At 38.0% G+C, this 17,309-nt stretch overlaps 1 protein-coding gene across 2 annotated transcripts in view; it reads left to right on the top strand.

The window, feature by feature from the left end:
• The window catches only part of TLN2 (talin 2), a 215,958-nt gene that overhangs the window by 144,430 nt on the left and 54,219 nt on the right, over positions 1–17,309 (top strand). For both annotated transcript variants that reach the window (XM_085303277.1, XM_085303278.1), the window contains exons 32-40: positions 2,965–3,058; positions 7,369–7,458; positions 8,559–8,681; positions 10,137–10,280; positions 10,472–10,633; positions 11,716–11,856; positions 13,155–13,336; positions 14,485–14,617; positions 17,082–17,183. In XM_085303277.1, coding sequence (XP_085159403.1) covers positions 2,965–3,058; positions 7,369–7,458; positions 8,559–8,681; positions 10,137–10,280; positions 10,472–10,633; positions 11,716–11,856; positions 13,155–13,336; positions 14,485–14,617; positions 17,082–17,183 — 1,171 coding nt within the window. The remainder of the gene's footprint in view (positions 1–2,964; positions 3,059–7,368; positions 7,459–8,558; positions 8,682–10,136; positions 10,281–10,471; positions 10,634–11,715; positions 11,857–13,154; positions 13,337–14,484; positions 14,618–17,081; positions 17,184–17,309) is intronic.

Here is a 17,309-nt window from a genome sequence, read left to right as displayed (position 1 = left end):
AGACACTAAATCCTTTCTCAAATCCTCTGTGACTTTGCAAATGCAATGGTTCTTGACAAGCTTGGCAAGGCTCTCCTCTCCGATCTGAGACAGGGTCAAGTATTTTTATACTCTCTTCTCTAATAAAATTTAAAAAAAGATGCCGAGCTTCCTTTGCTTCCCACTTGTTAGCTGGCTTGTCTTCTTGTTTTTCTCTAATTTTTTGTGGTACTGTGATTAATCTTGTCTCTTCTTCTTCCCTCCTTCACTCCAATTTTATTTGAGGTTCTTACCCTTTTCAGTAGCTTTGGTCTCCTTGTAGAGCCATTTTTCTTAGCTTCTTCTGAAAGCCTCTTCAGATCTGCAGCACAGATCCAAATACTGATATTTGATGAAAACAAATGTGTTTTTTGGAATCATAACAGTCCTTTCCTGCTCTGGCGATGATATTTGGGGGCCACCCTCTGTATTCTTCTGATGTGCTTGCGCATCAGGTATATTCCTGGATACAGGTACCTACTCTGCAGTAACATTCATGAGACTGCATTGCATCTTCTAAGACAAAATGCGTTATCTGCCTTTGGTTAAAATCAACAGAGAACAAGATATTTCTGCATTAAGTTTCTCTGGGAGTTGGCAGAATCATCAGTTCTTGCCATCTGTTAATAACTAAATGCTATGAAATTTTTCTGATATGTAGAAATCATCATGAGGTTTGAGAGATTCAGAATCCATCTTTTGTATTGATGGTATGTTCGTGAAGCCACATATGCTGTGGAAAAGATCTTCTAGAGCTTATTTTCTTGTCTAAATATTTTTTTGCCAGGCTGTTGCATCTTAAAATTTGATTCATTGCAAGTCAAGTGAAATGCAGTGGAATTCAGTTGTCAACATCAAAGACCGGGGCACTTATGCCTYAGATAGCTAAATTAGCAAATTAAAAATAGTATGACCTAGTAGAGGGCAGGAAATTATTGAATGAAGGAAACAGAAAAAAAGGAAGATGAAAATAGCTTGCCCTGCAGATAAGAAAATCAGAAGAGGAAAGAATATAGGACCAAAGTGGATAAAACTTGCCTGAAGATTTTCTTAAACATATCTGACCATCTCCAGCCATTTTGCTCTGTATCTTGCCAACGCATGGGAATTGTCCACTATGGACAGAGCTGTGGTTTCAGTGCGCTTGAAGGCAGCATGAATCTGATGTATAGTGTAGGCACTATGTTTCAGATGCTCTAATGTTAGACAAGATTCATATAAATACATTCATTTTAGACTACTGGCTAAGCACCCAGGAAAGCAGTGCTTAGAAGCAGCAGCTTTGCAGGAGGAAGTGGAGCTCTGGCATTCATTATGTTATTAATTAAGGAAATTGTTTTTTATAGCTAGGCGTACTGTTACCAATTTGCAAAAACTTAGTTTAATTTGTGGTGGTATGATGTAATGCAAGTTTACTGTGTCATCTCATGGTAAACTAGAAAATGAGTGACATTAACAGAGTACATGGAGGATGTATTTTCCTTGTATTGGAACCTGTGCATGGCATATAGATAATCTGCCAGAAAACTGACACTTGGTGAAACAGCAATAACATGATTACTTGGATGGGTGGTATCCTACTGCTACAAAAGGAAAGAGTATGTGCTTATTGTGTATGTCCAGTTATATAATCGATTTCAATARTTGTGAAGTCAAACTCTTGTATTCCAGAATTAGACTTGCTTATGCAATTCTCAAATTCCTAGGTTACTCTTGGACTTCATGTCCAAGCTCTAATCCCTCAGTTCAGTTTTTGTTTCCACATAACAAAGATGTAAGGAGAGAAATTTAATGCTTGAATTTTCAGAGATTTAGATTTCCTTGATGTCAAATAAAGCAGATTTCTATTTCCTTTTTCCCCTGCAAGTTTTAAGTAAGAGCTGGTGTACACCTTTTATGTAATGGGGGGAGGTTAAGATGTTGAAAGATGGTCCACAAGCTTTATGCAAAGAGGCAAGAAAAATGGGGCTTAAAAACAAAACAGTAAAGGATTCGTCCATGTTTATCTTTATTTTACCTTAAGTGAAAAAGGTTCCAGAATGTCTGAACAAGCTGTTCTGTACATCAAAAGAGATCTGGGAACTTCTGTATTTTTTCTGGAAGCATTAGGTCACGTAGGTGGGTGGTTTGGGCGATTTTTGGTGTTTTTTTAATGAGAAATCTTTGCAAAATATTTTCAAATGTGCTGGTCTTTGATTCTGTGTATATGGGGACTTTGCAATACTAAATTTTTTTTTGTAATATTTTAATAAGAGAATCAGTTCACTTCAGGGTATAGAAGGGAAATGATAATCAAGAAACTGTATCTTACTTTCTGAACCTTGCACTGTTACTACCTAAACTGTTAGTAATATAAAAGCCCTCTGTGTATGCGCAATATGTCAGAGAAGACACAGCACTTCGCAGGGAAAAGGTTTTAATATTCTTCTAATTTCAGACACTTCAGATAAAATGTTTATTTGTTTTTTGTGTCTTTTTTTCCTTCTGTGCAGCTAGTTGATAAATCATTTGGTTAATATCAGACCAGAAGAAATTTAATATTCTTGATGTCATGAATACTGTTTTAATAAATTAGCTATGTATGACATTTACTGCTGTGAGATTAAGCATGCTTGTTACATAATAAATACTTTTTCTTTCTTTTTTTTTTTTTTTTTTTTTTTTTTTTTTTTTGCACTGAGGGGTTAAATTTTCAAATGTGGATCATTATCAAACACTTTAGTGAGGATTAGATTATTTTGTTTGATTAGTTTTTTTTTCCTGTTAAGCTTGTGAAGGAAAAGATCTTTAGGTCAACTATTTTATGGTATCCTATACTCTGAACACTAAAAGTAGAACATTAGAGCTAGAAAACGTTTTTCAGTGTGCAGTTAGTGAGATAAAAGCTGAAATAATAAGAGAAATTGTTTAACTTTAAAATATACCTTTTCCCTCCACTTTCCTTAGAGCCGTGACTGAGAGTATAAACCAGCTCATCACACTGTGCACCCAGCAAGCACCTGGGCAGAAGGAATGTGACAATGCCCTCAGGGAACTAGAGGTATTTTTATGTTTAAAAAGTTCTCGTGAATTAAAATACGACAAGCATGGATTTTTTTTTGCTCTCTATTTTCATTGTCTGATTAACTGCTGTCATTATCTTCCCAGTTAATATCTGTGGCAGGGGTTTTCTTTGCGTTAAAGTTAGGCATAACAGCTTTCTGAACATCTTGTGGATTTGGATGGAAGATACTGCCTTGTCCCCATTTCCTCTTCCCTTCCCTCCAAAAGATACAGTTTATTCATTATTAGTCATACTAACTGTGAATTAAAAGAGAATTGAGATGCGATTGACATTCCCAGGACCCAGCAGTGCACTGGTGGGAGCTGCAACATCTTGACTGATTTTCGGCTTACAGCATGTCACTGCCATCTGACTACAATAATGTTTATTGTATTTTATCCTGCCACTGCTTCATCTTCCTCATTTAGGTTTTTGCCCTATATCTGCTTTATCACAGCCACACTAATGTAGAGTATCTGTCAGCGTAGGTATTTGCAATCTGTGTTCTGACTTGTGAGTGATGAGGCTATTTGGCTGGTTAAATAGTGAGTAGCAGGTCCTTCTGTGAGAGACCTGCTTCTGACGTTTCACATCAGTCAGTCAGACTGCTGATCAGCATAATAGGAAATAGCATCTTTAAGTTAATCTAAATGTTTGGTATTTACTGTCAGGGTCTGAGCATCAAAGAGTTACTTGCAGATTTCCTTTGCCGTGAATTAAGTATTGTACCCTAACACCGCCAGGAAAGTGTTCAGTTAGAAAAACAGCCATTTGGATCTCTTAATTAGTGTATGTGTTATCTGTCACAAAGGAGCAAGTATGAAGAGGAAGGAATTACAGAAGGAATGAAAAGGTCCATCTCCTGAATCTCTTGTAGGTTTTCTTGGCATCAGCAGAGCTGCACAGCTTTCTGCTTATGTTTAATGCTGACTGTTGCTTTAAAGTGTTGAGTATTTTTTGACTGCTTTTTTTGCATCTTATTTTCTTCATGCCGAAATGAATCTGCCAACTAGGTTTGTATGCTGGCAGTTCTAATTGAAACCAGGTTTCTTGGATGGTTTTATTAGAAATGCCACATTTGTCTGTAGTTTGTGAACCCTTGCTGATGATTTCCTCATCATTGAGCTAATGGGGTTATATTTGATTCTTGCCAGCGAGGTCAGCCTTAATGGTGGCTCTCAGTAAAGTTACAGCTGGGCTTTGCTTTGTTGTCATAACTTACCGTAAGAACTGTTTCATATTTCAGGATATGGTTTTGCCACCCTTAGGAGGCATCCTTCTGCTTAGTCTATGAATGCATCCTATTCAGCAGGGAAAATAAAAGTATCTCTGAGTTGCAGCATTTCCAAGGTTTGACTTTCATGTTTGGCAAAATGTCTTCAGTAAATAATCAATTTGATAAAGTCCCAAATACAAAATCAAATCATTTTATGCATTTCATGTTGACAAGAAACATGTAGATGCTTTTCCTGGTAGAGGAGAGGAGAGGTAGGGGTGTCAAAATGAATTCAAGGTGGAGGTTTAGCAGTTCCAAAGTATTTTGTTATCTCTGAGATTTGGAACTATCATGTTTTAATCAAGGTTAAAGTAGAAATTAAATTCAGTTAAGTGCCTTTAATTCAGAAGGAAGGTGCAGTTATTTTTCTTTTAAAATCAAGTCAGTGGAAGTGACACTTCTATTTTAAATTTCAGTCCTTTGTGCAATACAGAGTATATGTTTTAGTAATTTGCTGTTCTGTAATGCACCTATTTTCAAATGTTTTGCAAATATTTCTTGGAGAATGTTTCTGGAATATTGGCCTATTATCATTTCTGTAAATATTGGTGCTGCACTGACTAATTAGGTGAACGTGGGGATGCCTGGACAAGAGTACATGTGCTGATGGGGCAAATATACAGTCTTTTCTCCTTCTATTCTTTTCTTGCAGTAAACCTGGCCTCTTTAAAGTAGCTTAAAACAGCTTTCAAGCATCTTGTTTCTGTCCTTTGGTGTGGAAAGGCCACCAAGGTCATTTCAGTGCATTCCAGGGTATTCTGGACTTTTTTAAATATACAAGTCCACACTCTGCATCCCAAATGGTAGTAGAGCTTTGCCTAGGAGCTTTGTAGAACTACTGGGTTCTTAGCTGCTTAAGCTTGCAAGTGTCCTACCTTAGCTACAGGGAGTGATGACAAGAAACAGAAAGAGGAAACTAGAAAGCAAGCTGTAAGGTAGTGTGATTGCTTCCTGAGATCCCTGCTGAACGTGTAGGGGTAGACCAAAGTGGAGAAATGAAATGCCATTTCTCAGGAGTTCCCAAAAGACAGGCTAATCAGGGGAGGCCTGTGAAAGAGCAGGAACCTGAAAGGTGGAAAGTCCAAGCTAATGAATAGCAGAAGCTTGAGAGCTTTAGAGGGACACTTCAAGCCAGGACAGCCTGAAGAAACCAGTCCACTGTGAATGATTCTGTGCCAGTAGCTTAGCATGTCTAGGTTGTAAGCTGAGCCTGGGAAAGGCAGGCGGGGAGATCTGTCATATCTTGAACTTTAGGAAACACTTGCCAGAGAGGGATAGTTAGTGAGAAGAGCCTGAATGTATGACATGAATTTCTGATGAAAGGGAAACTGAGGCAAAAAGAGGTAGTTCAGAAATCAGTAGATCAGTCTGGTTTCTGAAATGACCTTTCAGCTTTTGGAAAAGCAGTATTTGTGGCCTTAACTTACAATTTCTCTTTATAATGATTAAGTCCTCAACCTATTCCCTTTATTTTCCTAATTTCCTATCACTTACTACTTCTAGTCTCCCCAAAACTTCATAAAATGACTAAAAATTGTCATTCCTGTGTTTCAGCCTGAACTCAGTAGACTGTCAGTATGCTCTGTAGCCTTCCCTGGAGATTCTGGAAGAGTGTGGGTTTTTTGTTTTTTAGGTTGGGGGTGGGGGAGAGTTTGTTTAGTTTTGTTTGTTTTGTTTTGGGTTTTTTTGTTTGTTTTTTTTTTTCTTTGAGAGAGGACCTTACTGTGTGGTCTCCAGGAGGTCAGCTACCCTTTCCCAGAACTTCAGCTGAAAGAGTGTTGAAGGAGCAGCAAATGTACCTTAACTGTCAGCGTAAAGTTGGACTTGTGTTTTCCTATCCTGTTTGCTTGCATTTGGAGGGCTTTGGTCTCTACTGTAAATATTTCTGGGCCATCCCTTGATTTACAAGCTGTTACATAAGGATGAAGCACAGCAATGGAGAGTCATTGCAATTTCTGAGAACTGAGAAACAGATGGGAGGAAGCAACTGGAAACAGTTTGCWAGATGTGAACTCTTCCTCACATTACCTTTTTCTTACAGCATCTTAATTGCTGGAAGACTTTAAGGTAGACCACAGCTTTTAAAAAGAGAGCAGACTAATGATGGCAGTGCTTTTAAAAATATTGCAGTAGATGTGTCTTACTCTTAGCAGTTCAGTTATAATAAAAATCTAATGGTTCAAATTCATGCCCAGATTACCTTCAGGTAGAAGGTGAAAGTCAGATAAAGACTTTGGTGTCTTTCTGTATCTACTTATTTCTATACCTACTTATTTTTTATTTATCAGAGTTTTATTCCTCCAAACTTGGAAAAAGTCTATTTCTGTTATGCTTAAAAATTTTCAAAAAGACTTCTGTGTTTTACAACTTTCTACAAGTATTTTTATTGAAACACGTGGATTTTTCTCAACAAATATATAACCTAGTCTTTACTTTTTTATTTCCAGGTATCTGATTCACCTCAGAAAAAGAAATTAAATCCAATTTGTACCTTTAGCCTTTTGGCAGAGGGGGCTATGTGAATGACTTTTACTGACAGAAAGGGGAGGCGGACAGATGGTGTACTTGCATTTACCTTGGTAGTTCTTGCTGTCTCTAGCTAGTACTCAGCAAAAAGGACCAGGTTTTCCTATTACTTGCCTTCACCTCCATTTATAACATTTAATTCTTCCTGCAAACATGTATTAGGCTCTTCAGAACTGACAAAAAATTAAGTTATGTCAGCCAGTCTTCACCAACTGACTCTAAGTCACTCATGACAACCAGTGTAAACTTTAGGCTTCAGGGAAGAATGTTTTCTAGCAGGTTTATAGCACATAAATGAATAGTTACTACAGCTCAGCTGATGCAAGGTAGCATTTCATCTGTAGACATTGCTCTGTGTGTCAGCTGTGCATAGCTTTGCTTGATGAGAGATGTTTGTTGGAAAGATGTCACTGTTGTCATCAAGGCATTTGTGATTGTATATATAATTAGTTCAGTGCTATATTTTAGGCTCTATTAATAGTTAAGGCCTTTTTTCTTTTCTCAGACAGTTAAGGGAATGCTGGACAACCCCAATGAACCTGTGAGCGACCTCTCGTATTTTGATTGTATTGAGGGTGTAATGGAAAACTCCAAGGTAATTTCCTTTCTCTACTTCTGTGCCAATTTTGAAGTGTTTTAATTAGTGAAAGTTTTCACATGCATATAGAACATGTTGGAAACACAGCATGGGGTTTCTAGAATGTACGTTCCATTCTTTGGGAAAACTCAGCCTGAGAGAGATCTCTTATGTAACATTTAAAAGTTTTTATTTTGGTTGCTTGGAAGGGCTTTTTGTCTTGGTAACACGTTATTTTTGTTAAAGCTTCCCTTCCGCTCCCCCCCCCCGCCAATCATACTGTATGTCATACTGTCATGATATGTTTTGACTGCAACCATATTAGAAGTGCCTGAAGTGTAGATAGGAATCTTGGCAATGAAATATAATTGTGCTGTTCTGTGTGAAACAGCTTGGAGAAAGTTTGAGCAGTCCAGATATTTCAGCACACTAGCAGATCTCTATGAAATCTGTTACACTATTTTTAGTGTCGCACATCTTTCTTTGAAGCTTTGCTTTTGGTTTACTTACTATTCAGTGTGTTGGAGTTGTCTCAAATTCTCCCTTCTCTAAAAGAAAAAGAATGCTTAATGGATGAGGATATGAATGTCATCTTGTTTTGGTGCTGTACTGCAGTCAGACCTTATTTTTGCTTGTTTAAAAGAAAGTAAACAGCATTCAGTGAGAAGATGCTTTAAGATTTAACATGCCTTCTATATTCAGATGGTTCCAGCAGACTCGACGCAACTTTCGTTTCTATAGAGTTTCATTGAGTTTTGGGGCAAAGAAGATCCAGGATGCGTTGAAAGCATTTGCTCAATTTGATGTCAATACTTGGTAGATAASCCAATATGGCTGACCTCTGTACAACAGAAAAATTCATGAGAACTACTGCTTTATCCTCATGGCTGTTTGAGCTATAACTGTGTTTATGCTTTACATTTTGGTGCAGTGTTGATCTGCATGTCTCATCCCTCACTCCACGCAGGGCAATAGGTAAGCCTGTCACTTGGCTAAAATTTCTGGCAGCCATGTCAAATAGGTTTGTGGACCAGAACTAGCTCCAGGGACAGAAACCACATGTCCTTGACCTATAGGAAAGCGTATTGTGCAATTTACTTTGTTTTTTAATTTCTGAGGTTCTTGGAGAATCAATGGCAGGCATTTCCCAGAATGCCAAGACTGGGGATCTTTTAGTCTTTGGTGAATGTGTTGGAGTTGCATCCAAAGCTCTTTGTGGCCTCACAGAGGCAGCAGCTCAGGTAAGCTTCTGAAGTCTGTAAAGCAAATATATATATCAAGTATATATGTTTTTCCTAAAACTTATGTCATGCATGTGTAAATTTGTGACTTTCTTCCTGTTAACCAAGCAAGTGGTGTTGCTTTATTACATAATGTATTCAGTGCACAATCCACGTGAGTTGTGAATACATTGCTTACACTGCAGAGGTAGCAGAGTGCAATAACATGTGCATTCTAGATGAAAGAGACTAGAAGTGTTAAGTTTTCCAAAGAAAAAGTGTCAAAGCTGTAGTGTGTGTATTTCATGTTTGCAGCTCCCAGTCTTGTGCATCCCCCAAGTTAGAAGCACTTCCAGAATATTACATCACAGAGAAGCACAGAAGCATGAAGCCACTGTTAAAATTGAATGATTCGACTTTGTGGTTTAATTTTAAATACAGGAAACAAATTTGTAAGGATCACTCCTAATCTCAGACTGCATTCTGAATCATAAGCAGTCTGTGTCTTTCAGCTGTTTATGTACTATCTGAATAACTGAAGTTCTTAAGCCATAGCAACAGTCTGAGTCTAGAACTGCTCATTGTGGTTTGTTCTGATTGAATAAGACTGAGCTATTGAGCTGTTGTCCCTTGTAAAGCTGGTCAAGCCTTTCCAGTGAAGGACTTGACTGTTGGAGGACCATGTTCTGCATCTGGAAATTGTTCCTTGACTTCCTCAAATAGGGAATTTCTCATTATGGACTTAATGTTCTCCATTTCTAACCCTGAGTTGCCTTACTAGGAGATGAAGATGACAGATATTGTATCTTTAGTGGAAATTCATTAAGAAATACAGTTTTGCCAATCTAGATAATTCCTCTATGTATTGAGATCTGTAGAAACTGTTTAATTCAGAGAGAAACAAAATGTTTGGTCACAAGACATTTCTAACAGCAGTGAGACCAGCAGCTACAGACATCATGGGTCCTTCACTCAGCAGTAGTGCGTTTCCTGTGGTGAATTTATTTTGGCTGGTAGGAAGTGTGTGTGTGTGTAGGGGTGTGTAGGGGCTTTTGGGACTTCTTTTAAAAGAAAAAGTAATGAGAAGAAGTAAAATTGGTTTTCTACTCAAGCTTGACCAAAACCCTTACCTCCTCCAGCTGTGGTTAATCCTGTAACTAAATGGCTGATGGTAGTGAGCAACAGTTTTTTCCTGGCTATCCTAGCAGAAAATAACTTTTCTGGGGATACCAGCTGCCTAAGGAAACAGTGGGCAGTTCTGTTTCAACTGATTAGATTTCACARCTTTAGCTGCTATGGTATCTGTTTTCAGAGGATTCTGGAGATACATTACCAAAGAAAATTTTAGTGGTACCTTACCATATGACTTCTGGATAATCCCTGGACACTATGTGCAATGACATATGACAAGCTTAGCAATTGACATAGATTTAATATTTTTTCTTAATATTTTTTTCTTCCTTTCTGCATTTCTAGGCTGCTTACCTGGTTGGCATCTCAGATCCCAACAGTCAGGCTGGTCAGCAGGGTCTTGTTGACCCGATTCAATTTGCCAGGGCCAATCAAGCAATCCAGATGGCTTGCCAGAATTTGGTAGATCCAGCAAGCAGCCCATCACAGGTAATTCAAGGGCTGCAGTGAGGCTGTTGCTGTTAGGACATACACTTTATGTTGGTGAACCAAGCAAAGAAGGACTTGGTTTGAAACTGTTGCATGACCTTGCATTGAAAATTTTTACTGCTAGACTTAACAGTAATTGTCACATCCTTTCAAACTGTTGTATGCTTCTTTTGTAACATCTGTTTTTACAGGTATTATCAGCTGCTACAATTGTGGCCAAACATACTTCTGCTTTGTGCAATGCTTGTCGCATTGCTTCATCAAAGACAGCGAATCCTGTTGCCAAGAGACACTTTGTACAGTCCGCCAAGGAAGTTGCAAATAGTACTGCCAACCTGGTTAAAACTATCAAGGTACATGTGCTTCTTAATTGTGCTTTATTCTTTATTTTTCCTGTTGAGACAGAATCGGAACTGTTAACAGTATCTTTTTACCTGTTACGGTATGTATTTAAAAAAAAWATATATATTTTCCATTTCAGACCTTCAAAAACAATTCTTGGTGTAACTGTACCCACTCCAAATCAACGTAGTCAAAATGGAAAGATTCAGGCCACGTTAATATTAGGAGAGCCAGCTGACCCATCCAGTGTAAGACACTTGTGCCAGCAGAACCTAATGAATTTGCTTCATCAGAATAATTTCGCAGCAACTGCAATTGAAGACCATTAATGGCTCTTCTACGTGCTGAAATGGCCACTTTAACATCAGTGATTTGATTGCTCATTATCAAGAGTTTATGGAGATATTTCCGACATCTTTATCGTATTTATCAGTTACAATATTCAGAACAGAAGCAGCTTAAGTTACTGCTATTTCTTTTAATGGTGATCTTTTTTTTTTCCATGTACCTGCCTGCATTCCGGTAGGCATAGGTTTTTCTCTTGAAAGTAGTAATGTTGCTGGCAAAGGCATGGAGGACTAATGAACCTGAATCCCTCTGGAAGTCGTTAGCTGATCTGCTACTGAAATTATTTTAAAATAGCTGTACTATTTGACAGGAAAGTTCTATTATGATGTTATACAGAAGGTCCTTCATATTGCAGTCTTTCCATGAGATTATGGAAGAGATCAGCTCACTTGTGTGAAAATGAGACCAGTAAGTTACTGGTCTGGTTTAAAAAGTTAAGCCTAACAGAAAGAATCAGCCTGCTGCTCACTTCAGCTCTTTGGAGATATTGAGGCGTGATTTATGAGAGTTATCAGAGTGCAGTTATTTAAAACATTTACTCAGTCTTGTCTAGTAGGGCAGCTGTTGCAAGTTTGGGATCAGTAATTGTGTGAGCAAAGAAACAAGCAGTTAAGTAAGGAAATGCTTTTTTTTTGCATCTGGAAATGTTACAAGCATACAGCATTTAAAATCTGTAAAAAATTAAAATTTCCTCAATCCTGCAAAGCAGCCCATTCAAAAGGATTAATTATTACTTCCTTTCCAGGCTCTGGATGGTGATTTCTCTGAAGATAACCGCAACAAGTGCAGAATTGCTACTGCACCTTTGATTGAGGCTGTGGAAAATCTCACAGCATTTGCTTCAAATCCAGAATTTGTCAGTATACCAGCACAGATCAGCACTGAGGTAGGCAGATGTTCCACCCTCAAAAAGCTTAAAATACTGAAATTGCATGTATGCGCATCTGTGTGTAGAATGGCCTGACCCTGAAATGTCTGTGTTCCTGGAGCCTCATTGGGAATTGCAGAGTTATTCTTAGGGCACTCTGCCATCTTCCCTTAAGCTCTACCCTTGAATTTTGTGCCAGCAGGGTGAAAATAATGATACTATAGTAAATGCTGCCGGTCTCCACTTACTAACTAGTAACATGATGCAGTTGACTTGCATCTTGTGTTAGCTTGATTTTTTTCCATTTGATAAAGTAATATATCTCCTTTTTCTCACCTCAAGAGCAGCTTTAATGTATAAAGTCCGTCAATTCTGAGAAGATTGAATGATCGTCATTTGACTTTGTCCCTTCCAGAAATGATGTGTATCCATGATGACAAGAAGTGTGTGTGTTTTTTTTTTTTTTTTTTTTTGAAAAGAGTATCTTCATAGGCCATCCCTTTTCTTTCCCTTAGTTCCCCCTCCCCAGCTCTTGTAACTATAACAGATTAGTGTATAAACATAACAAATACACATTTTCTTCAGGCAGAAAAATCTTTCAAGCTTCATAAATGCTTAAACATGGAGTTGATGTAATGTTACTGACTCTCTAACTGGTGGTTTCTGCTTTTGGCAGCCTTCAGTTCGTGTTGGCTACGTCAGATGATCTAATAACCATTGCAGTCTCAAAGTTGTGGGGCTGTTCCTTAAATCTAGGCCTATCTTTTCTAGGTCTATTGTTCTTGAGTTTACCAGATTATTGGAGATAAACTAGATATAAAGATGATGACCCAATTACAGTGCTGTAGTCCACATCATTACTGTGAAGAGAACAAGTTTACTTGGATCCTCCAATCTTGTGACAGACTTTAAGGGTATCTCTGTAGTCTACCTTCAGACAAGTGTCTTTTTTTCCTATCTTTCAGCTGCATGGGGCCTCTGTAAACTTCAAAACTGTTTTCTGAAGTATATCACAGAGAAAATGGTTGGACCACAACAATTTTCTATTCTATTCATGGTGATTATCAGTGAATATAATGGTATTGGACAGGACAAGATAATGCTTTTTTAATGCCGTTGATGAAACCTGTTTTTAGTAGCAGAATGTGTGGACAAACTCGATGTAAGCATTGCCTGTTCCTGCTAGTGCAGAAGAGACCGATTTTTATTTTGATGTATGTCCTTATTAAGATTTGGTAGTCAGGTAATTTGGAGTGTTTTCCATATATTCTGAAGCTAGGTTTAATCCTGTTTTTCTTACTCCTCTCTGATCGCAGGGATCACGAGCACAGGAGCCCATTCTAGTCTCTGCTAAAACAATGTTGGAGAGCTCATCTTTACTGATAAAAACTGCTCGTTCTCTGGCTATCAATCCAAAAGACCCTCCTACATGGTCTGTGCTAGCTGGGCATTCCCATACTGTCTCAGATTCCATCAAGAGTCTTATCACCTCCATCAGGTATGTTTTGTGTAGTAGAAAGTGGACTCAAGAAAATGCTTAAGTTGTAGTAGTTCAACAGCTGCTTCAAGGAGGGGAATATAAAGAATAGTATTGTATTTATTGTTCTTATTGTTCTTACTATTTTTTCTTTCACAACTAAATGGAAATTATTTATATTCTGTGATGCACAAGGTCTCACCAGTTACACTGGAGACTATAATAATTAAGGATAATTAAGGACTATACTGCTCTATGGTGTAAGATTTTTTTGTTTGTGTTCTATTCTCCTTCTCTAGTCCTACATTTTTTGTTTCAGTTTAAAAGTAAGCTTGAAAGAAAATGCTGTAGAAGTAAAAGTCTGGCTAATATTAATCTGGTCAGATACCATATAAACTCACTCTGCTGTCTTATTCTTTATAATATTCTTCTCTGTTTAATTACAAGAATGCTGTTGCAAAATGTGAATATTTCTTAGGGTCAAACCTGTGTGTCCTTTTCTTATTCAAAGGTGTGTGGGCTTGTTTGTTTGGTTGTTTGTTTTAAGTCCTAATAGGAGTTTTATTGCTTATTCAACCTCTTAATGTTGATCAAATTAGCGCATTTTTTTCATGACATTTTAAGAGCTGTTAGTTTCATTTATCTTTGGTGGTGATTATACTAAAATTGCAAACTGCATGTCAGGACAAATTACCCCAAAATTAATTTTACTAGAAGGTGCCTAGGACTGAGATTAAAATATAATACCCAAGGAATTGCCTTCTGAGACATTCTGTCACAGTGTACAGAATATTTTTCCTGTTGTCTCTGTTGCTCTCTTAATCTGACCTTCTCTGTTGGGCTAATCTCTTGACCAGCCTGAGGAGGTTAGGGTGTGTGATTTTTTTGTTTTTGTTTTTTCCTCTTGAGACAGTTAACTTTATTGCATCATCCCTGGAGACAGCTTACACTTCCTTCATTCCCTTTTTCTCTAAGCCTAGCACTGATTTTTACAAAAGATTTGGAGTACTTTATGTATATCAGAGTACCCTAGGTACAACCATGCTAATCCTTCTCCTCATTGCCTTTCTCCCRTACGGTTTGCATATTATCAGTTAATGAACTGTGCTTGTGTGTATCCATGGAAGAGGCCAACCTCCTTCCCATTGAAATTGCCACCTTTGTTCCAGGGACAAGGCCCCGGGCCAACGAGAGTGTGATTACTCCATTGATGGGATCAACAGATGCATCAGGGACATTGAGCAGGCCTCGCTGGCGGCCGTCAGTCAGAACCTGGCCACCAGAGACGACATCTCAGTTGAGGTAAGGGCGATGGCATAGGAACTAACTAATCGCTCTGCTTTCCTTTCTGTCTGCAGATTTAGAGCTGGGCACTGAGTGAGCTCAGCCTGCCCCTAAGAGGAGAAGTAGTCTTACTAAAATCTTTCCAGGCAAAACCACGTGCTCGTCAAAAAGTACATTGCTTCTGAAAATGTGCTGGCAGGACGAGATTTCTAGTCTATTCTGTGCAGCAAAGGCAGACTGTAGATGGGACGCAGAGTTGGGAAGGAGTAGCTTAGAGTTAGAAATGTTTAAACTCTAGTTTTGTCTTGGCTTTTGCAAAATCAGAACTGGAGCTTCCTGTGAAATTAGGGAAAAGATTCTAAGGTGTAGGAAAGAATAATGAGCAACAAAACCAAAAATAAGGGAGGAGCAACTGTTTTGTTAACAATTTATGACAAGATTTAATGTAGTTGCTCCTCAGAGCAGGCCCAATGACACTACTCTAAAATATTTTTTTGTTTCATCAAGGGAAATAAAGATCATTCTTCAATGAATTGCTGTAATTTAGGAAGTAGAAACTATAAAGCTGAGAGAGCAATACCAAGATAAGAAACCTACTCTGTAAGTGTTGAATATATTCATGAGCAAAAAGCTACCTCACTTACTTTTAGCACGTATTGAGCATTTCAGTAAGTCATACCCTAATGAGAAAATTTTCTTGAAATATTAATAAGCACTACCCCATTCTTCCTCACACATGAAGAAGGTTGACTAGAAATACAGTCATTGTGAGAAAATTATCTCAAATTACCACCAGGGAGGTTGATATAGAAGTTTTTCATTATTTTTCCTTTTTTCTCCTGTCTTTAGTGCAAGTATTCCAGTATTTTCTGTTCTCCAGTGGAAAGAGTCAGTTGATGCCACCTAGTACTATTTAATACATTTTTGCTAATTTGTTAGAGGGATTTGACTTTTAAATTGATGCCCAAGTTCTGATTGTTTTTTAAAGTGCTCAAATATCTCTTACCATGTCAACACAGAGTAGGACGGTCATGGGAGAATATGATCCTCAAAATTACAGAATCCCTTGTCAAATGTAGTGGTGATGTTTGTTAATTTTAAATAACACCTACCTGTTGTTCTGCCTGCCTTTTCTCACATGGCTGACAGATGGTTAATATTTCTGTGTCTTAGATTTCCTGTGCTGCATAGAAATAAGGATGTTCTTTAAGTTAATCTATTACTAGAAGTCTAGTGATTTAAATTCCAAGGTCTTTTTTTATTAATGACTATTTTTTGTTCAACAAATGAACTGTTGAGTTTGATGCATGTTCACAGGAAAATCGGTGCCACTCCCTGCCTGTTAATAATTCCGTTAAATTCTATACTATTTCAGCCATCATCAGTTTGAGTAAGGGCTGTTAGGGCAGACTGCCTATGAAAAACAAACAGCCAGAGGCCAGAATCTGTTTGGTATTCAGTTTTTCATTGTTCTATTGCTTCCTGAAATTGCATCCATATTTATGCATGCCAGTAGTTTATTTGGGCTGTAACACTGCACATTAGAAATATCTCAGACTAAATGAAATGATACAGAGTAAGTTACTACAGAAAATATTTCATACATGTAGTTCTTTTCTATTTTAATCATTTCATTTTGGGCATAGTGCTGAATTGAAATAAGTACTACGCTTAATATCTTAATAGGATAAGATACTAAGCTATTTGTAAAGCACTATAGAAAAATAGTGAAGTGCCAGAATGCTTTTCCCCCCTCCACCTCCCTCCCCTAGCCTTGCCTTGCAGGAGAATGAGATAAATCCTGGCTACCAAGACATTAACTGCCTTTGAATTAAAAGCCAATATTTATATGATAAGTGGCCCAGTGTTGTGCTTTCCCTATCCTTCTGTCCTTCAGACTGTGTTCAGGAGGTCAGTCCTTGTCTCTTGCACTCAGATGTCATATTTTTCCTTTTCCTTTAATATTAATATAGTTCTGCTGGCTTTGAGGTATATAGTAGAGTTTCTGCTCTTGTGCTGTGTTATTTGCTTTGAAAATGCTTATTCATATTTTCATTGGAGCTCCTGGTGGTTTCTCTGACCAGTGCAGCGGAAAAATAGATTGGGTTGGTTTTGGTTTGTGTTTTTTTTTTGGGGGGGGGGGGAGGAGGTCACAGTGCTGTGAAAAATGGTTCCTGTTCCTGCATTACCACTATCAGCTCAGGTGGTAGGGAGCCATCATCACCCCCATCCTCCTCTCGTTTGCAGACTTGCCTTATAAATCTGAACAGCAGCAGGCCTCTGTTAGGGCTTCTGAAGTTGAAAGAGCATACATGTGAAGAAAACAAGCATGTAAATCAGTAGCTTGGATTTTGCATCATATTGTGATGGATCATTTAATAGAGATCTGAGTAGTTAGTCGGTCTGAGGTTGACTTTATGGTGTGATATAACTTGATAAAGGAGCAGCTGAGGTAAGAACTAACAGTTTGTCTTTATTTTAGGCTTTACAGGAGCAGCTGACATCGGTTGTTCAGGAAATTGGCCACCTTATTGATCCCATAGCTACAGCAGCTCGGGGAGAGGCAGCTCAACTTGGGCACAAGGTACAGTCCTATCTTTACAAAGATACCTGGAGTTTTGGACAGTTGGCTGCTAGGGGAGACTGTGGTTTAGTAGTTTATTAACCCTTTATGAAAGAGCAGAAGAAAATATGTGGAAGGAAGGAAGAT

Source organism: Rhea americana, unplaced genomic scaffold (assembly GCF_003343005.1).
Source record: "Rhea americana isolate MKP2758 unplaced genomic scaffold, rheAme1 scaffold_2, whole genome shotgun sequence".
Classification (NCBI taxonomy): domain Eukaryota; kingdom Metazoa; phylum Chordata; class Aves; order Rheiformes; family Rheidae; genus Rhea; species Rhea americana.
This window is presented reverse-complemented; position numbering and strand designations above follow the sequence as displayed.